The sequence below is a fragment of the Papilio xuthus genome, unplaced genomic scaffold, assembly GCF_000836235.2.
Source record: "Papilio xuthus unplaced genomic scaffold, Pxut_1.1 DF826961.1, whole genome shotgun sequence".
NCBI lineage: Eukaryota > Metazoa > Arthropoda > Insecta > Lepidoptera > Papilionidae > Papilio > Papilio xuthus.
Window position 1 is genome coordinate 1,603,280 of NW_013531688.1, and position 27,781 is coordinate 1,631,060.

Below are 27,781 nucleotides of genomic sequence, written 5' to 3' on the forward strand. Positions count from 1 at the left end.
TACGGGCCATCTCAATGAGTTTAGATATTGTTATCAAAAGATATGTCTAATCTGATCTGGGCAGATGTGAAGTCATTGATGTATATGTACTTGCATAAAGTTATGTAGAAATATAATAAATAATGTACAAATATATAACAATATTTTGTTTTTATTTTCCCAATAATAATATTAGGATTATTTTAATAGAGGTATTTCATAAAAGGCTACTTGATATCGGCTCACTATATTAATAACTACATAAGTGGGTATATTATTTTGGAACATTGATTTAATGTCAATTTTAACTTCATTAATTAGATTCCCACTTATCAGGTATTATTATAGTGAGCTAAATATGCGTGCCTACGTATATAGGTACAAAAAAAAAGAAATTAGTTCACGCATAATACGCATGGAGCGCCACAATCGCCGTGGATCCACGACTTCGTGCATAGTATACTTACTATAGAAAGAGGGAAAGAGGAGACTCTTTATGTCAGATACAAAATAGTTTGTCAAAATGTACGCTAGAAAATGTTTAACATTTTTATTGTTTGTAGTACATATTAAATTAAGTAGAAATCAAGTGTTGTTATTCGGACCTTGTATTGAAGTGGAAACTGTTAAGTTTTTTGATATAGAAAAGGTAAGGCGGCCGTGCAATGTTGTATGTTAACAGTCTTCAGATTGTTTTTATTTTGTTAATTTTTAAAAATGTGCTTGTGAAAAACGATTATTAAATTAATTTTAATTTTAAGGAACCCTTATAGGAACGCTTCGTATGTCTGACTGTCAAGACCCATTTTCTTTAAAGAAATTTTTGGTGCATAATTCCTAAAAAGCGATTGTTTTTCATCAATCTCTACTTTATAATGGACAATAAGAGCAAATATTTAAAATAACCTAAATGACTAAGTTTTCCTTTGATTTTAATGACGAGGAAAATTTTAAATTTAAATGAACATATCAATATTTTTTTTACTACAGTTTTTAGGATTATGGTACGAGATAGAAAGATTTCCAACGTCGTACGAAGAATTCGGACAATGTGCGTACAAACGATTTCAAGCATGCGGCAGAAGAATAGAAATAGAACATGGCTTCATCAAGAATGACATACTGTATATAGTGCATGTTAACAGTACATATGCACCAGGAAATGATGCCATATTTAAATTCAAAAAGAATAATATAGGTACATACTCCTTTAGACAGCTTGAATTTATCAGAGATACTGGCTGATGCCCCTGATTCCATCCTAATAAGCCTATGTGTTTTTCACACTATGTTCTACATCTGTGCCAAATTTTATCAATAACCATTGAGCTGTTCCTGAGATACCTTCTAACAAACATCCATTAATCTATCCGTCCATCTAAACTTTTGCATTTATAATATTAGTAAGATTGGTTGGGTCAAAAGTAATCCTAAAAGGTCATCTTAATGTACCCCAACTAAAGATGCTTGTTGGAGAATAAAATCACCAAACAATACCTTTGATAATACTTTATTCTTTTTAGTCAAGACTATTTTTAACTTAGATCTAACAGGCATAAAAGTATTTTATTTAAGAAATAAGCAAATTGATTAAGAAAGAAATCAGAAGATTAATTAGAAGACTTATGGGCCGGTATAGTCGCTTTGCATCAAACGCAATTTAAAGTTAATAAAAAAAGCAATGTGATGGAATAATTTAACTAATATTTAAAATAATATTTTTAGATTCCCTGGGTATACCAATGTCAATACTCGCTACGGATTACACAAACTACGCAGTTGTGTACGGATGCAAGAATAATGACACAATAGATATAAAATACAGTAAGTTTTATTTGCTTTACATTTGAAGTAAATATCAATCATTTGCATCGAAGCAGTTCTGTCAAAAAGAAAGAAAGAATTACATTTATTACTGTTGAAATAAATGGAAAAGTAGTTATTTTACTTATCTATTACTTCTTAAATAACTCTAGTACATGAGTACATTGTGACATTTTTTTTTTAATTTTATGACCTGGTAACATAGACCTTTAGGTCATATTTGAAAAATGTACTTTGGATTCACTTCACCTCACTTGAATTCGTCGTTTATTGTGACATTTTATCGAAGAGAGACCAAAGAGTATGTTTTGTCAATGACACTAGACACATCCAAAGATTATCCTTATCTTTTTAATCTTATGACCCTTTATACAACTATATTAATCTTAATTCTACTTCAAACTTTTAGTTAACATATCTGCCAAATTAATTTTACTATCAATTTTTATAATATCAATAATTTTCTTTTTATATTTCTTAATTATATAATGATACTGCAATTTAATATGCTTTGAATTTTTTGTAAAGTTCACATATTTAGTGATTGCTATTGCACCTGAACTATCTACATACAATTTTATTGTCGGTGGCTCAGTGGTCAAGCACTTGACTTGCAATCTGCAGGTCCTGGGTTCGAATCCCGCCATGTACCAATATGTTTTTCGATTTCCGATTTGCATATGTACATTTATCCGACGTTCTTACGGTGAAGGAAAACATCGTGATGCAACCTGCACATATCTGAGAACAAATTCAAAGATATGTGTGAAGTCAACCAACCCGCACTTGGCCAGCGTGGTTGATTATGGCCTAATCACCCTTTACTTAGGGTAGGCTCCGAGCCCCTCGGTGGGGACGTATAATGAGCTGATGATGAATTTTATTGGCTCACAGAATTTTACATTAAATGATTCACTTAGCAAGTTTCTATTAAAAGTACTTCTGTGACTGCCTCTGACAAAGCTATATATTCTGCAAAAGTAGAACATTTGTTTACTGTATTCTGTTTATGTGTTTTCCATAAAATTAAGTTTCCATACAATCTAATAACAAAAACAGTTGTTGATTCTCTATCCAGATTATCTCCTGCCCTCATTTACAAGATCCTTCAAAGCATAGTAGAATAAGCCTCATCTGCATCTACATAACTTTAATCGCTTTCAATATTAGTATTTTCTATATCATTTATAGTTTGGTCTACTTCTTTATCTTTGTCTTTCTAAACATCTAGCTTTTCTAAGCAAATCAGTTCAGTATTCTCTTCAACTACCTGGGCATGTCTAGCATTAATTGTTCTATTGTTTAAAATAACTCTATAACTATTTTCATTATAACCTACTAGAATTCCTACTTGTGCTTTATCATCCCATTTACGTTTTTTACAAAAACTCTAATTCCATAAATTTTTAGATTCTTAACTTTCGGTTTTATTTTGAAAAATGTCTCATAAGGAGTTTTATTTTCTACTGTATTAGCAATGATTCTATTTTTTAAGTTTGCTGCTGTTTTTATAGCTACAGGCCAATACCTTCTATTTTTTTATATCATAAGGTGGCAAACGAGCGAGCGGCCACCTGAAATCGCTGAAATAGCGAAGTGACCGTTGCCCAGACATACGCAATTGCATATGCGTTGCCTACCTTTAATCGACGGAGGAGAGGATGCACAGAAAGAAAATATTTTCTCTTTCCATGCATCCTCTCATCCGGAAAGTCCACTTCCACTTTCCAACCTTTCCTTATAAGAGAAAGGGTGGGAAGGGAAAGAGGACTAATTTTGGCCTCCGGGACGCACACTCATCAGACGAAACGCGGAATTGCTTCCACTTCACGCCTGTCTTCTTTGTGGTCGTGGTATTTCACCGGGCGAGCCGGGCCGATTCGTGTGAAGATGTTAAAGCGGGCTCTACCACTGTTAAATCTATGAACTTTAGCTTCTCTCATTAAACACCTACCTATGTTCATAGCAGATATATTATATCTTTCCGCTACTCCATTTAATTCATGAACATATGGAGGACAAGGTAATAATTCTATACCCTTATGTCTTATGAAATTATAGATATCTTCATTTAAATATTCTCTACCATTGTTACACTGAATTTTCTTAATTCTTTTGTTAAATTTATTTTCAACTAAATTTACAAATTCTATAAAACAACCGGCAGGCAGCATTTGGCTGTAATTTTAGTTACAAATGTACTGACTCTCTTCTTACTTTCAGACTCACTAGTTACTATATTTTTCTCTTTTATTTTTTGAGCAGACGTAATCAAATGTTCTTTGTTCTTCAGGAATCACATCAAGAAAATCTCCAATATAACTGAGGTGGTAGTCTGAGTGGGTATCTTAAATTTTCTTGTTCATCTATTTTTCCTCCGGACACTTTGAACTCATTTCTTGTTTTCTCGAAATCAACAAAAAATTCTTCAACTATACTATAATTTTTAATTTTATCTCTTCAATTTTTCCTCTATTATTTGCATTGCAGTAAATTGTGCTAAATACCTCTTGTCAAACTTCTTTATCATTTTACTTATATATTCCAGCTGTTTATCATAGATTGTGCTCATTATTATAGTCCTCGCTTTTAAATCCTTCCTTTTCTATACCGTTTCGGCATCCACATTTTTCACAATTACAACTTAGTGACATTCTTTGTATTCCAACAAAGATGACAACCTTAATTTCCAGCTTGAATAATTTGCACCATCAAAAATAGGTATTGTGTTGTCTTCTATCTTTGCTTGTTAAATTATTCAAACTTTCGTGAGACATTATACTAAACTGATATATAAACACGGCTAAACACTCACGTATATATGTCCGGTAGCGGCACCGACTAGTTTCGAGCCCATCGGGGCCCTTCATCAGGATGAGTGGTACTGGTATTATTTTGCGGACGCGGCCCGTCGCTCACTGCGCGCCTGCGCTCTTAGGGCGCGTCTTGAGGGGGCGGGGAGCGCGGGTTGCGCCGGCGTCGTCGACGATGTTGATACCAAAGCATCGGTGGTGTTGTTGAAGTTTTACTCATCTCGTCCTCATCCTGATGAAGGGCCCCCGATGGGCTCGAAACTAGTCGGTGCCGCCACCGGACGTATATACGTAAGTTTTTAGCCGTGTTTATATATCATCTTTGCTTGTTTTGCCATTTTAGCGATATTTTAGTATTATCAATGTTAATTTATACTTTTTCACCACAATTACTTTTGTAGCGCGTGGCAACCTAACCTCAAATATTTTAACGGTTTTGTTATACTTAATTTTATTACACTGACTTAAACTTAAACCAAAAAACCAGCTCAGGGTATGCAGGGACGGCCTAAATATTCCCAGCGCTGGTTCTCAGTTGACTCCTCTGCGTCCACCAGAATCTTACATATGTTTAGATGGATGGATGTTTGTTTGAAGGTATCTCTGGAAGTGCTCAACGCTGAAATTTTGCATAGATGTAGTGGTCTAGAAGAACAGATATTTTACTTTTTTAATTCCGCGCGGAAGTCGCCACTAAATACTAAACATTTAAAAAACATAATTAGTAGCATATGTGTTCTTCCAGACTTTGTTCTATATGTATGCCAAATTTCACTAAGACCTGTTTAGTCGTTCTGGAGTTACCTTCAAACAAACATCCATCCATTCATATCTTAACGGTACTAACATTAGATTTCGATGCTTTTTGGCATGCGTATGGCATTTTACATGTGCATGTTTTACTGTATTTCCATCATTTAATCTATAAAACATATCAGTTTCAGCTTGGATATTATCAAGGGAAAAAGAATTATCCCCTGAAATATTAGAAACGGCTCATAGAGAGCTAAATAAAATACCATATGCCAGTACAGTTTATTTGAAACCGGTGCTTCAAAATATTGAAAAATGTACACATCAATGGACAGCTCATTTTAATGCGAAAGATGTTATTGATGAAGAAAACAATGAATTGTGATTTACTTTGAACAAATGAATAAATAACTCATAAAAGAAATAATTGTGGTCGTTACTTGAATCTATTCCTTCCTTCCTAAACTTTCCTTTACCTTAACAATGATGTAAGAAAGTGCATATGTAAAACTAACACATTGGTATATGTCAAGATTGAACTTTGGACCTGCAGATTACAAGTTAATCGCTCAACACCTGAGCCACTGACTACAATATGCAAATAGTTAATGATATATGGCTAAGAAGTAAACGAATGTATGTTTTCAAATTATTTAATATTTGTTTATATGGGAACAGAGAATCTGAAAGTTCTAGGATCCGTGGCCTGAGATTCGTAATATTTGGGCGAACATTTTGACCAACTTTCCTTCACCAAGTAATTCGTGTTGATACCAAGTTGTGTCAGAGGTTTCTGAGCCAATTCTTTAGATACATCATTTAATGTGGGATTGCGAGACAGGATCCATATATAAACTGAAAGAAAATTTACATGCTGTAACTTTCGCACAAAAAAGATGGCCTCCGCGTAGCTTTAATATGTGAAATCTTCACTCCGAGACACCCTTAGCGGTAGTTTAATTACTTTGAATGTGGCAGTAACAATTGGTACATGCCCGCGCCCGCGTCCTCTTGTATGTATGTATTTACAAGCAATTAGGCTAGGCTACCTCGTGAACTCTACAACATTCAAGTTTCCTATTAATTTGAAATGGTTAGAATGTTTTTAAATAATTTTCTTAATTAGTAAATATTAAGTTAAAAAATAATATTATTTACTTACTGAAGTGTTTGTTTATCAAAGGACTGTATTGACAAGTGTATAAAGTCGCGTAATATTTGTAATTAGTTGCCAAAACTTGGAATGGGTACCTTCTGACTTTCACTGAAAATATTGTAAATTAATATTGACATCATCAGCTTACTATATGTCCCCACCGAGGGGCTCGGAGCCTATCCTAAGTTGAGGGTGACTAGGCCATAGTCAACCACGCTGGCCAAGGGTTGGTTGACTTCACACATATCTTTGAATTTCTTCTCAGATATGTGCAGGTTGCATCACGATGTTTTCCTTCACCGTAAGAACGTCGCATAAATGTACATATGTAAATCGCAAATCGAAAAACACATTGGTACATGGTGGGATTCGAACCCACGATCTGCAGATTGCAAGTAAATTGCTTGAGGAGAGCCACCAACGCTCTTATAGTAAATTAATATTAGTAACCGATTATCCTAGTTTTTTGAAAACTTTTTGTCATACGTTGACCTAGTTTAATAGCGTCATCTGTTGGCTGCATTTTAAAACAAAGATTTATTATAAAAATAATCGAATTTTGAGCTATGAAAAAATTTATGGCCAGTTACATTTTTTTCGTTTTTTCGCTAATTTTTTAGAATTCTGTTTATATTATACTTACATCTTCTTGGTGCATTTTCAAACGTGAAAGTTAATTCAAAATCAGATGAAGCTCCATTTTTGGGCGAAACAAGCTTCAGTTGACCAATACTTTGTCTATGGAAAAGGCCACGATCAACTCTCGAGATGTTGACATAAATCCCACTTGGTTTGTATAATAATTCAACTGTAGAACAATTGTTCAAAAGTTGACCATCGCTAGAATAATGATAGGCCTGGTACCAGGTTTTACCAAACTGAAATATAAGAAAATTTATTCAAAATCCAGATTTATAATGGATTTAAAATATTAGTTTAAACATAAGATAAAAATAGCTTGCTAAACACAGAATACAGTATTTACAGAGAGAAAAAGGGTTAAATCTCTTATAGGCATATCGATAGAAACTGGTATATTAAACAACTTGACCGTAACTGGAAGCTTTATTATGAGAGAGCATTTCCGTTTCCGTCGAATTTCTACCAGTTTTCGTACTTTTAAAGGGATGTTTCCGGCAAAGTGGCGCCACCTGGCGGGGGCTGTCTTTTAGTTTTCGTAAAAGAAGACGTGCCCTTTTGAATCATTGGCGTTTGAGTTCCCGTCGAAGCAACACCTACGCAGCAGTTCTGTCCCTGCGACGTTGTTGACATAAAAAGTGGTTAAAGTTTTTAAAATAATTATAAAAATAAATAAAAACTAATACAAAGCGAATAAGTAATACTACAAATAAAGTAAGTACGTGATAAAAATTATTAAATCTACAGTTAAAAGTAAGTGATTAATATATAATATTTAACGGTTTTTCCGTTCGTTTCAAATCATTTACTTAATTATATTTGATATAACCACATAGCTACCAGTTAATAATTTAAATTGTGTTTATTATCATCAGAAAGTCTAGAGGATAGTCTAACATAGTTTCGGTTGCAGTAATGAATGAAAAGGACTTAACACCTGAATCGCTGGCTGTGCCTGGTCCTAGTGGAGAGGCGCACAAGCGGAGACGCAGTAGCTCTAGTAGCAGTGGTAACAGCAGTTCTACAAGCTCATCCTCTTCGGACAATAAAAGACGGTGGTCCCGTCGTCACAAGCATAAGAAAAGTAAGCGTGGCAAGCGTTCCAGCCAAATGATGGACAAGTTGTTCAAGGAAATGGGTGAGCTTCGAAAAATTGTTACCTTAAATAATGTAGACACTGCATGTAACGACAATGTGTCAGTTTATACCGGAAGTGACGAGATTTATCAGCAGCTTGATCACAATTATAGTGAAATAAATTCAGAACACGGATACTCCAATCCAAATTTGGTTTTTGATATCGAAACTAAACTAAAAGAGCCATCCATTCCTAAAACATCTGAAGGTTTCTTAAAAAAGTTAATGGAGGTGCAGCGATTAGGTAGCACCTCGTGGTCCGACATTAGATATGCTGAAACACAAAAGCTATACAATCATACCCCAGGTTTTACAGACCTTGAAATAAACGAGGAGGTAAAAATATTCGACACCTTACGTCACCTCGCTTACGCTGACAAATCATATGCCGCCATTACATACTGCATACTCAAACAAAAAGAATCTATGCAGGAAGCCATTATTGTTCTACTTTCATGGGCAAAGAACACAAATAGTGTTGACTTCGAAAATTTGAGTAGCAAGGTTGATCAGTTATTTTGTAAGGGCGATTTGTGCAAAGTTTCATCTGACCTCTTACAAATGGTTTGTGGCCATAGAGCTGAAAGCATTGAAATGCGCCGCGAATCAATTACAAGTCAGGTTAGAGATCCTTTGGTCAAAGCAGCCTTGAACAGAATACCACCATCTACATCTTACATATTCGATTCAGAACCTTTTACATCAACACTCGAAAAAGCCGGTGGGGTCCGCAAAGCATTTTGGCCTCTAAAAAGTGATGGTTCTAGGCAAACAAAATCCAACCAATCGAATAGCCGCCCCTCGCGGGGGCATGGTGTACATAGACCAGTAGTTCCATCGTGTGGAATACAATATAGCTACCATGAACCATGCTCTCAAATGCATGCTTATAACTCACCCTCGCGGGGTGTATGCCACAACGTTAACCATTATGTTCGAAGTCACCCAACCTCGAATAACAACAACGGGCGTGGTACCTTTCACAACCGAGGCTCGCGGCCCGATCGTGAAGGTAAGAAAAGTCGTTCAAGTACCCAAAGAAGTTCCAAAGGACTTCAAAGTAAAATTAATAGACAATGACTCGAAGCGGTTTCGGGCAGGTCAGTTAGCGCAATATCATCGGCAATGGAAGAAAATGGAGGCACCAGAAATCATATTAAAACTAATCCAAGGGTATCGCATACCATTTTTTCAAAAGCCACCCCTTGTAAACCCAAAAAAGATAAAAGGCCCCTTTCAAACTCATGTCTCGGAAGAAATGTCGGCAATTATAGAGAAGATGAAAATACAGGGCATTTTAGAAGTAGCACAGTTCTCACCAAGCTTCATTTCCCCTCTATTCCTGGTGCCCAAGCCGGACGGATCAGCCCGCCCCATATTCAACCTCAAAGCGCTCAACAAATATGTACTGACCAAACCGTTTCACCTAATAAACATGCACCGCGTGCCAGACTTTCTACAACCTCAGGACTGGATGTGCAAAATAGATTTATCTCAGGCGTATTTTCATCTCAAAGTAAACAAGTCACAAAGACGCTTCCTTCGGATCGTTTACAACCAAGAATTGCTAGAAATGACTTGCCTACCATTTGGCCTGAGTACAGCTCCGAAAACATTTTCAATTCTCACAAATTGGGTGGCTCAAGTATTACGAGAAAAATGGAACATAAGAGTTCTTGTTTACCTAGACGATTTTTTGATAGCACATCAAAGCGCACACACACTTCAAGTCCACGTCAATCTCGCAATACAAACTCTGCAGAGCTTAGGGTGGCAAATCAATTACGAAAAATCAATTCTATGCCCCCGAAAGACCATAATTTATTTAGGAATACAATGGAGCCCCTGGCTGAATCAAAAAGTTCTCCCAAACGAAAAGGTAGTCACCGTCATTATAAAAGTAAGCCTGATTTTGGAACAAAGAAGAGCAAGTGTAAAAGATTTGCAAAAAATAATAGGGCTGTTAAATTTTGCCAGTTTTGTTGTACCACGAGGTCGACTCCATCATCGAAAATTGTTAATGTTCCTGAACTCGCTTCCCAAAATGTCGCAGAAAGCCTATCATCTGCCAGAAATTGTCATCGAGGAACTGGAATGGTGGAAAGTGAACTGCCAGTTGTCAACACCTCTACATTATCCCCCTCCCGTTCATTTTATGGCAACAGACGCTTCAGACTTAGCTTGGGGGGCACAACTGAACGACCTAGCGTTCTGGGGAAGCTGGTCTCAAGAAGAACAACAGCTACACTCGAATCAGAAAGAGTTGCTGGCTATTTTACACGCTCTCCAAATCCATGCTCATTTATTGAAGCAAAGCTCGCTGCTCATACAGTGCGACAACAAGACTGCCGTCGCTCAATTACGGAAAGAAGGAGGTACGAAATCCACATCACTAATGAAAATAACCTACCAAATTTTGAAATTATTAGACCATCACGAAATACACTTCAGCATTCACCATATCCCGGGCAAGTACAACAATCATGCCGACCACCTTTCACGTCACCGTCAACCTCCAGAGTGGCACCTACTACCGGCTTGTGCGGAAATGGTGTTTGCAAAATGGGGCACTCCAGTGATAGATTTATTCGCCTCGAAGACTGCTCACGTAGTATACAATTATGTATCTCGGGATTTGAACGATCACCAAGCTCTCTTTCACGATGCGTTCAGTGTTCCATGGATCTATCCACTTGCATGGGTATTTCCACCACCGTTCCTGATCCCCAGAGTTCTAACACATTTGAATCAATCGACAGGAATATTCTTGATAGTAGTTCCACGGTGGGAGAGAGTGTTTTGGCGCGCAGACCTCAAAGCGCGAGCACTCGAAGCCCCGTTCACATTGAACAATTTACGCAATCGTCTGATCGACACATCAACGAGGTTACCACCGCAGAAAGTGGAGTCCATGACACTCGAAATTTGGAGATGTGGGGGTGGACTGAAGCATTAGAATCATGGAACACTGATCAGTTATCATTGCTTAGACACTCTTGGCGAAAATCAACCTTAAAAACTTACCAGGTTGCTTGGAACCGTTGGACTCTATGGTGTAACGATAAAAACATTAACCCAAAAAACCCCACTGGTTCCCAACTAGCACAATTTTTGTCCGATTTACATTTGATACATAAATTATCATATAACACTATAATACTACATAAGTCAGTAGTTTCTACCTTATGTAATTCAGAAACATCAAATCAGTTAAGTTCACATGTTCTTGTTAAACACATATGTAAATCAATTGCTCTTAAAGTTCCAAAGAGTTCCAAGTCACCTATTTGGGATGTTAGTAAATTATCTTCCTTTTTAGCCAACTACACTATAGACATAAATAATGTATACCAGACATCACGACACACAGCACTCTTATTACTATTGTGTTCAGGAAGACGTGTACATGATCTCACCTTGCTTAAAGTAGATCCTGAGCATATTGTGACAGCACAAGATAGTGTTGTACTTTGGCCGGAATTTGGTTCAAAAACAGACAACAGTAATTACAGACAGTCTGGTTGGAAATTGCTTTCAAACACAAATAATCGTAATCTCAATCCTGTATTTTGGGTAGAGAAGACGATAGAATTGCTACATGAAAGACATAATACTGCAAAATCGTTTAATCTTTTTATAACAGTAAGAGGCATTGCAAAACCCGCATCGCGTACAGTAATTTCAGGCTGGATAAAGGCTACGCCAGGCAGTATCCGATTAGCTGTAGCATCCAAAAGTTGGCTGGAAAATACTCCAATTGATGAAATCCTAACTCGTGGAAATTGGCAATCAGCTAATACATTCCACAAATTCTATAAACGAGAAGTAAGGAAATCACAAGATTCACAAAATCTAACCCAATTATTTTTACCGGCGAATTGATTAATAATTATGTATTTACAAAACTAATCAAAGAAATAAAAATTTTCTGATTAATAAAATTTTTATTTCTCATCACATCTCACATTGGCGTTGATAAACATAATATTAACCTTTTACAGTGGCGTCACCAGGCGAATAACAAACATATCTCATAATAAAGCTTCCAGTTACGGTCAAGTTGTTTAATAGCAGCGTTTTACCTGAAATAAAACGCATATTAAAATACTTACCTAACTGGAAGCTTTCACTTTAATTTCGCCCTGGTGAAAACAAAGCCAATGATTCAAAAGGGCACGTCTTCTTTTACGAAAACTAAAAGACAGCCCCCGCCAGGTGGCGCCACTTTGCCGGAAACATCCCTTTAAAAGTACGAAAACTGGTAGAAATTCGACGGAAACGGAAATGCTCTCTCATAATAAAGCTTCCAGTTAGGTAAGTATTTTAATATGCGTTTTATTTCAGGTAAAACGCTGCTATTAAAAACATAATTTTTATATCTACCTAAAATAAACATGAATCAAATTTCACTAACATGATCATAATTTATAATCACACTAGTCATCGCCCGCGATTGCGTCCGCTCGAAATAAAAAAAAAATAATTGGTAGCATATATGTTTATCAAAGCTATGTTCTTAATATATGCCAAATTTGGCCGTAAGCCATGTAACCGTTCCGGATACCTTCTCACAAACTTCAATCTATCCAATTCCATTAAAATATTCAAACTTTCGTGAGACATTATACTAAACTGATATAAACACGGCTAAACACTCACGACTATTCGTCCGGTGGCGGCATCGACTAGTTTCAAGCCCATCGGGGGCCCTTCATCAGGATAAGTGGTACTGGTATTATTATAAGAGCGCAGGTGCGCAGTGAGCGACGTGCCGCGTCCGCGAAATAATACCAGTACCACTCATCCTGATGAAGGGCCCCCGATGGGCTCGAAACTAGTCGGTGCCGCCACCGAACGAATATACGTGAGTGTTTAGCCGTGTTTATATATAAGTTTATCCAATTCCATTTATAATATTACTAAGATTTAGTAATTTCCTCAAAAACATAACAGAAAATGTACAAACCTCTTCCAAACTAAAATTTTCCTGTAATGTCACATTCTCAGGACAATTTCCTGGTAAGGTAAAATAACTGTACACGCACTCAAAATAAATTAAAAATAGAATAGTTTGAAATGTTTTCATTTTGATAAATGTCTTCTTCTCATCGACTTTCGTCACATAATCAGAGAGAATTCTTAAATTGTTATTAAATAGAAGTTAAAGGTTATCTTAATGTTTACTTGATATAAAATAATATATTAATTCCAGTGAACAACTATTAAGATATCCAAGCTAAATATAATTTTAAACAGGAAAATTAATCTATATTAATATGCAAGTGTAACGTTTTCTTTCTTTAGGATAACTAAATATTTCTGTCATCCATACATCTCTATCAGGCGTCATGTCTAATTTCAAATCCATCTTATGCAACGAGGCACTGGCTTGCTTGTTCAGCCACAAGACGAACACTGCTGGGCATGTTCGGGAGAACGAGGCATGCAAGAAAATAATTAGAAATTCAGGGAAAGAAAAAGTTTTGGTAATTATTTTCGATAATTGTATTCCAGTAGCGGTTGCTTATGTAAAAGTTATTACCAGTTACATTCAGTAATAACCAACCAAAGATACATTTCGACCCATGCGATGACAACTCTCAATTGACTTCGCAGATCTCTTAAGAGAGGTGACTTTGTGCGGTAGATAGATTTAACTACAAATAGAATTCAAAGGAAGTTTACAAACCTGTGCATATTTTAAAGGATGTTTTTAAACGTCACCCTACATACTTCAATTCAAAGACCAATTTCAACGTAAATCGTCTTTAAGAGTCTGTCTGGCTGGGGTCATATCATTGAATAATTATCGCGTGGGATGCGACCCGATCATCATTCTATACGACAATCTCGTACTGGGCGCTTGTTTTTTTTTAACAATAATAATGCTATTAATATTGTCTTGTCTTTATTTGATAAACTCAGTGTTGACCGCTGAATTTACGTTGCCAGGAGAATGTCCAGTTGTCAAGATACAAGAGAATTTAGACTATACTAAGGTAAAATTCTTCATGACATTAACTTCTTTATAAATATCCTTCTTGCTATGAGAAGTAAAATTTGCTTGGGGTAATTGCTATCATGACCGACACAGTTATCATATACGTTTGCATTAAAAATTGCCTTCGATCATTTTCTTTTAATACCTTACCACGATTTAGATTTACGACTTCTACTTCATAGTCAAATACGAAGATTTTTTTTTAAAATTGTACAACGAGAAAGGGGCCACCTGAATTCGCTGAAGCGACCGCTGTCCACAGACAATTGTAATTGCAGATGTTCTGCCTATTCGCGATTCGAGAAGGGACGCAATATTCCGCCTTCCTATGAGTTACACTCCTCCAACAAATCCTTTTCCTCCTCCCATCCTTTTCTTATAGATGGTGTACCAATATGAGCCTCTGACGCGCACCATCATCACTAACCTCGGAATTGCATCCACGCCTTCTTTGTGGTCGTGGTATTTCACCGATCGAGCCGGCCCATTTGTCTAAAAAATGTGGTTACTCAGTCTACCATTGTTAACATTTTGTGCCTTTACGTTAACTATCTTGTGTAACCAATCAACCATCTTCGCCAACATCATCATGACCCAACATCAGTGGAATGCTAGACATAGACCTCTTATCAGCCTAGAATGAGATGATTGGTTTTAGTTTTCCTGTAGTTTTCAGGTCTATGGTACAACGTTGCTAGTTATGCAAGCGATGGTAGGCCGATCTACGACTGTGCTACTCTAGATTTCCAAGAGGATAACCTAGGATATACGCTTAGAGAGAAATACATTGATATGGATATGGGCAATCGCACTCAGAAGTCATATTTTGCTCGAGTTGATCCAACATTTGACGCTGGAAATAACGCGCAATTTATCGTTAGTCATGAAGATGGAGGTATGAGATGTCAAATTAAAGTTTAAAAAATCTTAATATTTTTGGAGCATTGTGATTTGGTGCTTTGACTCTGTCTTTGTTTGGTGTATAATATATTAAAAAAAGTGCAATTATATTTCTAGTTAAAAACCTAATTTCAGATAAAGTTCTGCAGTTTCCATTCTTCATCCTATCGACGGATTACGAGGGATACGCTATTGCCTACACTTGCAAGACTTTGAAAAAGAAGCAACGCACACATTACGGTAACGAAGCAATAATAACTAAAACAAAAACATGACAAATTCTGAAGTATTCATGGATCACCAATCTTGGAGCAAAATTAAATATAGTCGTGCAGTAGCGGGGCAGGGTCAATAACTACGCATAGTACTACTGATTTAGAAATTTATTCATGCTTTACCCCTTCTTGTCGATTGTAATCTCCAAAAATAAGAGTGTGCACTTTTCACGGTTCCACACCTGGGCCTAGTCCAAAACTTGCATCTTCTGTAAACCTCATTTTACTTCAATTGTCTAGCAATCCTTGGGATCTTTTATAGTTAGTCTATGGTTTTCGCAACTCCACGACTATTATGCGTGCAGATAGGACATGGAGAACTCCACTCAACCCAACTTACCAAAGAGTCTCAGCAACCTCTTTAAGTTTGCAGGCATCTTCGGATGTGACCTTAGCGAACCGAAATACAGAATTCTGAAGTCGGATACTGTTATTTAATAATTCAATTTTAATTTCAGTATTTACATGGGTCTTAGCTCGGAGCAAAGACAAATTACAAGGCGATGTTCTGAAGAAGGTCGAGGATTCGCTTTCAAAATATTCTGAGCTAGCAGAACATAGACAGTCTTTTGTTCTCAAAGAATTCTCTGAACAGAACTGCGCGTATACTAACAAATTTGAAATGGATTATTTCACAAGCAATTTTTGGTAGATTTCATGATTGTGTTGACATTTTCTTATTCTGTACATATTTAGTAGTATCCTTATTTGTAAATTTTTATCGATGAGAATAAGAAAATATTAACAGTATAGTTATTCATAAAGATTGTTTATTTTTCTTATTATTAAAATTTATTTTTGTGTAGTAAGACGTGCCTTTTGTTTTTCTTCTTTAAAAAAAAACGGCTAAAGTCCGAAAAGGTTATCTGGGCCTACCCACAAGGTGTTGTTATTGTGATTATTTCTGTCGGAAATTAGGTAAAACCTACGAGTACAGTAGTTAAATTTATTAAAAATACTTGAACATTAGAACAGATGTGGAGAATGGCAGTTTTTTGACATCAACAGTTTTTAGTGTTACCTGTGCAAGCAAATTATTTGCAACTTATAATGCCTTTAGTAATTGTTTATTTAAATTGATAATCGTACTTTACGTAGCTTTAGGATTGTTCAAGAAAAGACTAGAATTTTTTTCTTATTTTAATAATTATGTTCAGCATTTACAGTATATTAACAATGATTAATCGCATGCTTCACCATGCTCATGTTAGCCCATATGTCTTAATCATCATCACCTCTCTGTCCCTTGTCTCCTTGCCCCACTTTAGTAGCGTATCAGGTTTCCGTGCTCCAAATCAATCTATCTGCCGTCATCTTCGTCATCACCCCCTTTTTAATCATGTCACCTGATAGGTTCCATAGGTTAATTAACAATTATTTATGTTAAATCGTCATATGTGATATTTTTGTAGAATTTCGAAAATATTAAAATGGCAACATTATTAAGTTGGTACTCCATCATTGGTCATAATAAAACGCTGTCAAGATGGCGTTAGCTCACCGGGTGCAGTTGCCCGAGTTGTCTTTAAATTGAATATAGATGGCGATAGTAGCGAGATGTTTAATCGCATTTTATAATTAAATACACTGAATTACTATCAAAACTTATCTAATATTTGTAAAATATAATACCAAAATAGTAAAAAAAAGATATCGATTGTAATTATGAATTTAATAGCTTGCATTTACAACGAAAGTTGTTACTTTAACCGTGTTGACTTATATTAATACATATTGTTGTCCTTATTATCTGTAAAAAAATGTAAGGAATGGCAATATACATTTATACGAGACATTGCAGTGGAGTTCTATAGTATGATTTAGGCCCATCGTACACAAGCAAGCGTCGATCACTTTTTGTTTTTTTTTCTGTCGTCAAAGCCAGCCCGCTATGTGTCAAGATAGTCGTGAGTAAAGTCGCTGCGATTTTCAAGAAGTCGGAGCAAATCTTCACATTTGTTATTTTGTTAATTCGTATTAGCCGTGTAGTAGCTTTGCCTGTGATGGAGTATTTAATATTTAAAGATATACCTCTGCTTGTGTACGAAGGCTTTAATACTCAACCTTTCACTATAAAATACAATTAAATTTAATTGACGTATTTAGATCATAATTCAGGTTTTATATATTTTTTTTAATTTTAAAAATATACAGATTACGCACCGATAAGACTGCTCAATTATTTTATTGCAGTAAAAAGTTGTTAATTAAATTAAAAAAAAAAACTATTTAAATGATACACCGGTTTTCAAAATTGGCTTGGCTTAAAAGGCTATAGCGCTTTAAAGAAATATATACGTACTAGTAATTACTTACTTTCACTATGAATTTTAAATGAAATTTGACAATATAGACATACGCAATTGCATACGCGTTGCCTACCTTTAATCGACGGAGGAGAGGATGCACAGAAATAAAATATTATCCCTTCCGATGCATCCTCTCATCCAGAAAGTCCACTTCCACTTCCCATCCTTTCCTTATAAGAAAAAGGGTGGGAAGGGACAGAGGACTAAATTAGGCCTCCGGGACGCACACTCATCAGACGAAACGCGGAATTGCTTCCACTTGACGCCTGTCTTCTGTGTGGTCGTGGTATTTCACCGGGCGAGCCGGGCCTATTCGTGCGAAGATGTTAAAGCGGGCTCTTCCACTGTTACGCAAAGTGCAAAGCAAAACTTTAAAATGTGTCTACTTGTCTTACTTCTTATTAATATTATAAATGCGAATGTTTAGATTTAGATGTTTGTTTGAAGTTATCTCCAGCACGGGTGCATTGATTTCACTGAATTTTTGCGCATAGAACATATTCTGGAAGAACACATAGGCTACTTATTAAGTTTTTAATACCGATGGACTGAGTTGCGGGCGACAGCTAGTTATATTATAAACTGGTTTTTACAAAAAGTAGTTCTAGTTTCAAATGTATGCAGTACAAAAAAGCATTCTGTTAGTCCACAATTTTTTGCTTATCAGTTTCAAAACTGATAATAAATTTAGTTCATAATAGATGACTGCAATAATGAATTTAAATAAAAATATATTTAATTTTTAAAAACGTAAATGTCATGTGAAAATTCAATCTTGAATACATTTTTGAATGATTGCTTAGTGATGTTTTATTTGAACTATTTGGTAGACGATGGTGTTGTCAAAGTCTGGCCACTGAGAACATCACGTATCACTGAAAAAGAAAATTGCGCGGCAAAGGGAACAAAGAATGGCATATGAAGGAATAGAATAACACGTAATAAATTGGAATGTTTGTATGTAATTGCAATATGTAAATGCATTGGCGTTGCTCATAATGAAATACCATTGTTTTAATGTCTGTCTGTATGTCTCCGCAAGGCCACGTTTGTTCCTGGTAATCTCCAGCTGGACTGATTTTGACGGGACATCTGATGCATGCATATTATAAGCTGATGAAGCCGCAGGCCACTGCTAGTATGGCTATAATTTTGTCAATTATAATTTTGGCTATAGACCACTTTGTTTATAATTTGGTCGTCATTAATCTATCCTTATGTACGGAGACACAGTATGTACTCTTCTATACATCTCTAGGAGTCGTCCTATATGCTTTCTCTCCCTTCTTACGAATATCGTTATTTCACCATTCTTATCAGTTTTGTCATAATAATACACAACTTTTAAATAGATTTGTTTATTATTTAATGCAGCTATTATTCTGATTACCATTAAAAAGATAATATCCACTTAACATAATTATATGATACATATATATGTTAATTATAAACATAAATGCAAATTTCCTTTAATATCTCAAAGTGGCAAAACTGCAAAAAGCTTTTAATTTTTTGGCATACAAATAGATTTAGACAAAATCCAAACGTATTAGCATAAATAATACGATGAAAATTTCATCTTTTTTGATAAGTTTTATCTAGAAAAAGATATTATTATAATACTTTAGTTGTCAAGAGCCGAAATAGTATCATCTGAACTTTAAAAATGTCCGGGACTATGTTACGACAGCGCGGGATCGGGAAAAATGGTGACTTCTTGTCAAAGGGCAAGGCGCACTTCGGATCGCTGCAACTCCCTAGTTAGTTACTTCTTTAAAACTATGTCGAATAATTATATAACCACCAATTTTAATCACATTGTCATATTGTCATTTTCTTGATTCTAATAACCAGATTTAGACCTATGACACTCTTGGGACAAAGACAAATTCAATGACACCTAACTCGACTTAATCAGTTCACTCTATTAGACTCTAGGTCGTCACAAACATACAAAGGAACATCTAACTTACATATAGATGCGAATGTTTAGTTGCGACAGATGGATGTTCCTTAGAAGGTATCTCCAGAACGGATTAACGGATTGAAATTTGGTATATTTGTAGAGCATGGTCTGGAAGAATACATAGGCTACTAATAAAGTTTTATCTAATTCCACGCAAACAAAGTCGCGGTCAACAGCTAGTAAAAACAAACACCTGAACACTAGCCTCTTAAGTCAGTTGGTAGAAAATATGGAGATATTATTGAGGTTTAGCAATTAAGTTAAGGAATTAAACAACTCATTAGTAGCCTATGTGTTCTTCCATACTATGTTCTACATGTATGCCGAATTTCAGCGAGATCTATGAAGCCGTTCTGCATATATACTCCAACAGACATTCATCAAAACATTCGCATTTATATTATTAATAAGATGTAAGATTAATCGATACTTTTGCAGGATATTTAAACGTGTAGTGAAACCGGCGGGTGAGGACCAATTAAATTAAAAATCAAAATTTATTTTCATTAACATACCTATCAGAAATCTAGATATGTATATTGATATTAATATTATATTCTATTTGAACTTTACATAAAAGATGTTAAATTAAATTTGCCAAAAGTTGAAAAATATTTTTAATAAATTAATTATTTCTTATTTATAGATTTATCTTTTTATTACCACACTAATAATAGGGTATTTTGTGCGTATGTTTGGTTTATGTACATGTATGGGTTTGAATGTGTGATGACGTCATTCGATTATATTCTTCACGAAGTGTCATTGAAAGGTGTCTACAATGTGATGTTTCGGGTTTTTAAGGCTATATTTATTTTGTAATTTGTTCTTTGGTAATGTAAATTGGTTTGTTGTAATATGGAGGACTGATCGCCAACCTTCGCTAGTCGGAGAGGTACCTCAAGAAGAAGAAGAATTTGTTCTTTACGGTTTATAAATATTAGGTACTTACATATGTTTGTGTTTTGTATGGAAATTGAATAAAGTAAAAAATTTCTAGCTATTTTTAATTAATCAAAGTGTATCTTTAATTTGCGCTTTTGACATCTTTAAGTATTATATGGGGGTGAGACAGCAATAAACTGAAGGCGACTTGGACTGTCTTAACAGAGAGTTTATTTTTGTCATCAGAATTCCAGAAAAAATGGTAATCTGTTGCGGGAAGGTCTGGGCAGTAATCATTATGTTGTAGACATACCAATTGCATCTTCTTTAGTTTAACGGTCGTGTTTTGTAGCGTTATTACCAAAACGACAACCAATGGTTTCACATTAAAAGAGAAAAGACTATTTACTAAGAGGTGAAAAAATACGAGGAAAGGTTATTCCTTGAGGACGAAGTTGTGAAAATGTCGCGATCGTTAGGATTTTTTAATGTTCTTTTTTGTTATTTTTTTCGTTGGAAAAGCTTTTTTTTTCTCTTCGTTCATGATATAATTCTTCCTAAACTTTTTTAAAATCTAAATTGTATAATCAAATCATGGAGACAAAAAATCAAATTGCGAATTATTACCGTGGGTTCCCATTATCGAAAAATTTATGCACAAACTTATTGTCGTCTCTCTTACTCTTTAGCGATAAGGTAGAGATGAAATATTTTTCGTTTTTGATGTTTATACTGTGAACACGAATGGTTAATCTAATATTTAAATTTTACATTTAGTATCATGACAAGGATCTGTCCTATGCTTGCGACCTTTACACTTTTGTTTTTTTGTTTCGCTAAAAAAGAAGCAAATATGTTTGTATCCGGGATTATTATTCAATAGAATTGAGAGCTTTTAAATTGATGAACGAATTTTTCAAAAGGTTTTATTTTTCTTGCTACGTATTTCCTTATCTTTGTGATGACAGTGTTTTGTTTATGTTTCGGTAGGAGATACAAAGGTAATTTATTTTCCTAATTATTTTTCTAAAGGTTAAAAATAAAACATTTCATATTTATAAATTTATTTCACAGATTTATGTCAACAGTCAGATTCGAATGTTTGCTTAAAATATGCATACATTATGTGATACTTTACATTAACAATTTGTAAAGCCAGCTGTACACGTCCTATAATTGCTAAGTAAAACTGAACGTGTATAGTGCTTTATTAATGGATGTATTATTCTACTTAAATTTAAGTTCAAGTAAGAACAAATAAACTTGATTATTTTATTCAAATCATAAAATTAAAACTGCTATATAAATGAAACATATTATTTATGTTAAGTAAACGTAATTGTTAAAAGAAAGTTTTTATTAATCTAGTCAATTAGGTTTGGGTTGGTCTGGTAGATCTTTAAGAATTCAGTTATCTCCTCTGTAGTCCTTGCTTTGCAGGCCTCATTTGTATGCTCGTTTTGTACGTAGTAAGATGTGTTGATTAACTTTGAGTTAGCTGCAAGGAATTTGTCGACGGCGGCGAGCGCGTTGCCTTCCAATACCTTGTTTCTGGACAGGATCCACGAGAGCACTGGAGGAATAAGAAAAAAATTAACAAGATATCCTTATTTCAGTTAATATAAGGAGTATCGACTATCAACGATAGTAGATTTATATTCCAAAAGCACACCAAATCGCATCATATTCGACTGTCACTCATATGCATTCCCAACACAGGCTCTCCCAAATTTGCGGGTGATTAGGCCTCTCGGAGCCAACCCAATTTAAGGGTGACTAGGACTAAGTCAATTATACCCAGTGGCGATTAGTTGACTTCACAAATATCTTTAGAGTAGTTAACCGCGACTTCGTCAGCGCAAAATTTAAAAAAAAAACTTAATTAGGAGCAATCGTGCTCTTCCAGACTACTTTTACATTCGTGCGAACTTTCAACGAGATCTGTTGAGTCGTTCTTCAGATACCTATCTGAACCTTCGCATTTATATGAGTAAGATATAAATTAATTAATTACATTGGTGTTTGTCACTGTCCTTGAAGTATCTGCAGCTGAAGGCAACTGCGTAGTTATTGTAGTCAGTGTCCATAACGTAGAGGTAGGTGTTCTTGGATTTACCTGAAAATAGACCTTTAAGCTGTACATTTAAAGTTGTAATTTGCTTGCTGGTAATCTGTGCAATAAAAGTATACAAATCGAATGACGTCAAAATCATCAAATCAAGTTGTGTAATTAAGCCGCAACGAAACTTCAAACTTTCGAATATAAGTACATACCTCCGAATGTGTACGTGTACATAATTTTTCCATGTCCTGGGTAAACCTGTGTAAGATCTCCTTCAATGTATTTCCTTACTCCATCTACCACGTGTGTGAACTTCATCTTTCCTCTGAAGTCCCTCACGAAGTACTCTATCAGAGTACATTTTGCCTTGTCACCTTCCTCAGAGGGGTTGGGGAATTTAGCAATCTCATACCAGGTACCGCCATACTATGAAAGAAACAGTTGGGAACTTAACAATGTGAAAATAAAAAAAAACACTAATAAAATATTAAAAAATATCTTACATATAAAATAAAATGTAAAATTAATTCATAAAATACGAATATAATTTTTTATTATAAATATTATTTATAAATAAAATATTTATAAAACAACTATTATTATTATTAAAATTCAAATCAATTAAATTAGATATATTTATAACCGCGTTAAACTTATATTTATTACGTACCTAATTAATTAAATATTTTATACAACAATTGCAATTAGAATTAGTATCTGATAAAAACAATTGAATCGGCAAATTATTTTACACGAATAAAAACATATTGCAGTTTTTATATTATCAAAAATAATCCTTCTATTTTTAAAACAATATGTTTCCATACAAGTTTTGACAGTAAAAACCCACACTGAGACATTATAAACTATATACTTACAGCATTGAAATCAAAGTTTGACATTGGTTTGAATTGTGGACAAGGTCCATCTTCAAAGATGACGGAAACTGCCGAAGCAGAAGCGACGAAAATGACGAGTAAAGTTAGTCTTAGCATATTGTATAATATAAGAACAATTTTATAGAGTATTTGCCAGCTAGCTCTACCAAAGGCACCACAAATCTGAATGATGTGTTACGTTCACATTCGTTTTATACCAAAATTTGGCTAGAGGTCGTCAACGAATTGTTCATTCATAATTTACTTGTAAACCGAATTGTTTTCGATATACTTTTTTTTAATACAACTAAATTAATATAACATATTTTAACATGTTAACTCATCAGTTTGATAATTAATTTTTTTTTATGACTTCGAAAAATTACACAATTTTTTCGGCCTCTATTATATTTGAATACCTGTTTTTACGTTTCATTTTGAATGCTCAGATTAAAAAAAGTAATACAAATGGAACTTGTCTCTCGAAATATTGATAATAATTTACTTCACATAGTAAATAGTGTCGTAGTATAGCTTACTAAGGCCTCTAGCCCTCATTCTCACGGGCGCTTTTTTAACGCCGCGTTACAACTACGCTGGCGGCTCCCGACGCGACGCAACGAACGCGTTAATATCACTCTTGTTTCGTTCTCTGAGCGCTCAAAATGAAACACTGACAGATAAAAAAGCTTCGCGTTTTAAAAGTTGCTTGTTTGATAAATGAAAATGATTTTGTTCTATTTGAACGCTTTTTAACGCGCGATAAAAAGCGTGCAAATGAGGGCTTATGGTAGGTCCAGTATGAAAAATGTACGATAACCGTGGGTTTAGTAACCATGCAGTGAGGGCAATAATTATATTATGTACATTAAAAATAAATACATTTTTTTGGAATAGTTGATAGCAATTAGTTCCAAATTATCTTACAATTTTTAATATGAAGTTTACTTAATTTAAAATTTGAATAATAACTTTAACATGATTAGCATGAATTTATCCATCATTTCATTCTCCTACCAACATTAATATAAAAATTGTACATCATCATTAACTCTATAGGAATACTTAGGTCTGTAGCACACTGCGACGAAATAATTTGTGGAGAAAAACATATTTGTTTTTTTATATCATAAGGTGGCAAACGAGCGAGCGGCCACCTGAAATCGCTGAAATAGCGAAGTGACCGTTGCCCATAGACATACGCAATTGCATATGCGTTGCCTACCTTTAATCGACGGAGGAGAGGATGCACAGAAAAAAAATCTCTTTCCGTGCATCCTCTCATCCGGAAAGTCCACTTCCACTTCCCATCCTTTTCTGATAAGAAAAAGGGTGGGAAGGGAAAGAGCACTAAATTAGGCCTCTGGGACGCACACTTATCAGACGAAACGCGGAATTGTTCCCACTTGACGCCTGTCTTCTGTGTGGTAGTGGTATTGCACCGAGCGAGCCGGGCCAATTCGTGCGAAGAAGTTAAAAAAATCATACATAACTAAAATATTTTATTTAAAAAAAGTACTTATGGCTATGATAATAAGAGCTAGCAATAACTCCAGATAAAACCATTACCAGATAGAGAAATCCATAAAAAATATTATTTAATTTCAATTGAACTTTTTCAAAAGTGGTCGTATTTAAATAATGATTCACATATCTATTTCGAAAAATAGTAATATGTTTTGATGTTTCTTTTAGTAAATAAAGTGATATGTATTAATATATTTTATACATTATGTATAAAAGCCTTATTACTTTTTTTAAAATCTCGTAATTACAAGTTTTTATGGTGATCACACACTAATTTACTTTTTTGCATCCCATAAGTAAATTACTTTTTCATTTAATATCTCAAACTATACCAGTTAAGTTAAATAAACTTACATATTTATCAAAATAACTTATTCAGGTCGAAGTTATTTGGACTAAGCTTAAACACTCACCCTTGAAGTGACTCTAGTTGCCCGTACCGCTAATACTGTTTGTATTGTGCTGATTAACAATATAAATATCACGGATAAAAAACTGATAAGTAATAAGTTCAAAGAGTTCCAAGAAATTCAAAGATATGTGTGAAGTCAACCAACACGCACTTGACCAGCGTGGTATGGGTTAATTACCCTTAACTTAGGGTAGGATCCGAGCCCCTCGGTGGGTAAGTATAATGAGCTGATGATGATGAATAAGTTAGTTACATCAGTAGTAAGTATTTAGCTTAACTTTACTTTTCGGTGGAAGCTATCTTTAGCCGACTACAAAAAGGAGGTAATCAATTCATATGTATGTTTTTTTATGTGTGTAACTTCGCCCCCGGTGCGCCGATTTTCAATTTTTTTTTGTTCAACAGGATTTGCTTGCAGTTTAGTATAGCTTCTAATTAGCTTAGTATACGGTGGACGATCGGCTTTAATTTGACTTAAGTGAAACGTAATTTAAAGAAATGTTAATATTTTCAAAAATTAAGTAGTAGTGGTTGACCTTGGATGTATAATTTAATAAGAAAAATAAGATTTATTTTTTAACTTAAAAAAAAACTTATTCAATAAGTATTGTTACATGAATTTTGAATAAGGTCTAATTATAGAAAAATTGAGTTTCCATTTAATTTTAACTTAAACATAATACGTCAACCCTTTTTTCAAGTACTGATATTAAACATCACCAGAAATCATTGAAATAATCACTGCCGCCCGCGAATCCGTCCGCTCGTAATTTAAAAAAAAACTAGCGGACCCGACAGACGTCCAGTCTACACGTCTTTAATTTGAATAAATTAATATAAAGTTAATATTTGATGAAAATTGTGAATCTAAACCATTCCCAGAACCCCTTGAACACACACAAAAAATTTCATCAAAATCAGTCCAGTCGTTTGACAGAAGTTCAGTGACATACATACTCACAGAAGAATTATATATATAAAGATTAGTAGCCTATGACTTCTTGCAGACTATGGTCTATAAACATGCCTCCATCTATCCAATATTCACAATATTACGAATATTTCTGAAAATTCATAATTTTTATATAAGCGTAGTCCAATTCTAGCCTAACCTAACAAAAATATAGAGTTTCAATTATATTTAAAATTGAACATATTATGTCAATCATTTTATCATACTTATGTTAGACATTGTCAGAAATAATAATAATTTAAATATGATTATAGGAAGGCATCCAAAATGAGATCCAGACAAATAAATAACAAAGGAAAATAATACTGGAAGCAGTTTTGGTACGATAATGTCCAAACGATCAGCGGCGGTCAAAGGGTTAAAACACGTGTTTTATTGTATTTCTTGGAGTAACCCTGTAAATTTACATAACCATGGTATATCTTACTAATGTTATAAATGCAAATATTTAGATGGATGGATAAATGTTTGTTTGAAAGTATCTCTAAAACCGCTGGACGGATCTCGATAAAATTTGGAATACATATAGAACATCATCATCATCATCAACTTGTCATTATCGCTATTGGGGGTCGGCACAGTATGTACTACTCCTCCATACATCTCTATCAGCCGTCATATCCGAATCTACCACCTTCCTACGTATATCCTCTTTCACACAGTCATTCCATACTTTTTTTGGTCTAGCTCTACCTTTGCAACCATCCACATTCAATCCCATTAAATGGAATACATATAGAACATAGTCTGGAAGAATTCATAGCCTAATTGTGTTTTTTAACTCCGCGCGGACGGAAGCTAGTCTTGAATAAAGGAATTATAAATTAACATAGGAATTAAGTCGCAAAATATAAAATGGTGCATTATTGATTTAACAAAATAAATATATATTTGTAAATATAATTCATGGTAATCTTAAACGATTAATTTCAATTTAACGTCGAGGTTAAGATTAATTTTTGCTTTTAGACAACTAAAGTTGATTCAAATATGCAGATCATTTTCAGTGGCATTAACGAAAAGTTGTGGCAAAATTTATATGAAAAATGTATTAAAAAATACCATTATTATATTTTTTAATAATATTAATATTTTAAATTAAGCACCGTAGAGTAGTTTAAAACATTTTAAAATTCAAATTTTAGTGCTTTTAAAAGTACAATTATAAACGTTTTCATATATTTTGGCGGCTCTTAACTTCAACTCGCTGCGCATAACACAATTTTAGGTGTAATGAGATGTCACTGCGCAGTGCTCAGATGTCCTTGAGCGGCTAAGATATTTGAAAAGAT

At 34.5% G+C, this 27,781-nt stretch overlaps 4 protein-coding genes across 6 annotated transcripts; 2 read left to right on the forward strand and 2 right to left on the reverse strand.

Annotated features, from left to right (window-relative positions):
- The first annotated feature begins 425 nt into the window (after positions 1 to 425).
- Positions 426 to 5,913, forward strand: LOC106120233 (lopap). 3 transcript variants are annotated; one of them, XM_013315519.1, is made up of 5 exons: positions 426 to 628; positions 970 to 1,177; positions 1,705 to 1,803; positions 4,097 to 4,142; positions 5,555 to 5,631. In XM_013315519.1, exons 1-4 carry the CDS (start codon positions 503 to 505, stop codon positions 4,123 to 4,125), a joined length of 462 nt encoding a protein of 153 aa, XP_013170973.1. In that variant the 5' UTR covers positions 426 to 502; the 3' UTR covers positions 4,126 to 4,142; positions 5,555 to 5,631. The 3 variants fall into 3 exon arrangements, with proteins under 3 accessions (XP_013170973.1, XP_013170971.1, XP_013170972.1); XM_013315517.1 differs by lacking the exon at positions 4,097 to 4,142 and having other exon boundaries at positions 5,555 to 5,913; XM_013315518.1 differs by lacking the exon at positions 5,555 to 5,631 and having other exon boundaries at positions 4,097 to 4,287.
- A 98-nt stretch (positions 5,914 to 6,011) lies between these two features.
- LOC106120232 (lopap) lies at positions 6,012 to 13,428 on the reverse strand. The gene is made up of 4 exons (XM_013315516.1): positions 13,268 to 13,428; positions 7,169 to 7,403; positions 6,532 to 6,633; positions 6,012 to 6,224 (listed from the first exon to the last, which is right to left on the reverse strand). Exons 1-4 carry the CDS (start codon positions 13,385 to 13,387, stop codon positions 6,034 to 6,036), a joined length of 648 nt encoding a protein of 215 aa, XP_013170970.1. The 5' UTR covers positions 13,388 to 13,428; the 3' UTR covers positions 6,012 to 6,033.
- Positions 13,429 to 14,107: 679 nt separating this feature from the next.
- On the forward strand, positions 14,108 to 16,235 carry LOC106119981 (insecticyanin-A). Its single transcript, XM_013315129.1, has 4 exons — positions 14,108 to 14,300; positions 14,972 to 15,197; positions 15,338 to 15,442; positions 15,936 to 16,235. Exons 1-4 carry the CDS (start codon positions 14,187 to 14,189, stop codon positions 16,127 to 16,129), a joined length of 639 nt encoding a protein of 212 aa, XP_013170583.1. The 5' UTR covers positions 14,108 to 14,186; the 3' UTR covers positions 16,130 to 16,235.
- A 5,449-nt stretch (positions 16,236 to 21,684) lies between these two features.
- LOC106120307 (insecticyanin-A-like) lies at positions 21,685 to 23,752 on the reverse strand. The gene is given in 4 exon segments (NM_001312261.1): positions 21,685 to 22,210; positions 22,652 to 22,753; positions 22,912 to 23,125; positions 23,578 to 23,752. Coding segments are annotated over 4 exon segments (642 nt in total). The 5' UTR covers positions 23,695 to 23,752; the 3' UTR covers positions 21,685 to 22,001.
- Between the last annotated feature and the right edge of the window lie 4,029 nt (positions 23,753 to 27,781).

Excerpts from the sequence above, each read along its gene's own strand:
- LOC106120233 (XM_013315517.1), top strand. The coding sequence starts at position 503 with ATGTACGCTAGAAAATGTTTAACATTTTTATTGTTTGTAGTACATATT. Across the intron at positions 629-969 it reads AGTTTTTTGATATAGAAAAG|TTTTTAGGATTATGGTACGA; the intron begins GTAAGGCGGCCG and ends TTTTTACTACAG. Across the intron at positions 1,804-5,554 it reads CACAATAGATATAAAATACA|TTTCAGCTTGGATATTATCA; the intron begins GTAAGTTTTATT and ends AAAACATATCAG.
- LOC106120232 (XM_013315516.1), bottom strand. The coding sequence starts at position 13,387 with ATGAAAACATTTCAAACTATTCTATTTTTAATTTATTTTGAGTGCGTG. Across the intron at positions 7,404-13,267 it reads AAAATTTTAGTTTGGAAGAG|TTTGGTAAAACCTGGTACCA; the intron begins GTTTGTACATTT and ends CTTATATTTCAG. Across the intron at positions 6,634-7,168 it reads TGAAAATGCACCAAGAAGAT|TGAAAGTCAGAAGGTACCCA; the intron begins GTAAGTATAATA and ends CAATATTTTCAG.
- LOC106119981 (XM_013315129.1), top strand. The coding sequence starts at position 14,187 with ATGCTATTAATATTGTCTTGTCTTTATTTGATAAACTCAGTGTTGACC. Across the intron at positions 15,198-15,337 it reads CGTTAGTCATGAAGATGGAG|ATAAAGTTCTGCAGTTTCCA; the intron begins GTATGAGATGTC and ends ACCTAATTTCAG. Across the intron at positions 15,443-15,935 it reads GAAGCAACGCACACATTACG|TATTTACATGGGTCTTAGCT; the intron begins GTAACGAAGCAA and ends TTTTAATTTCAG.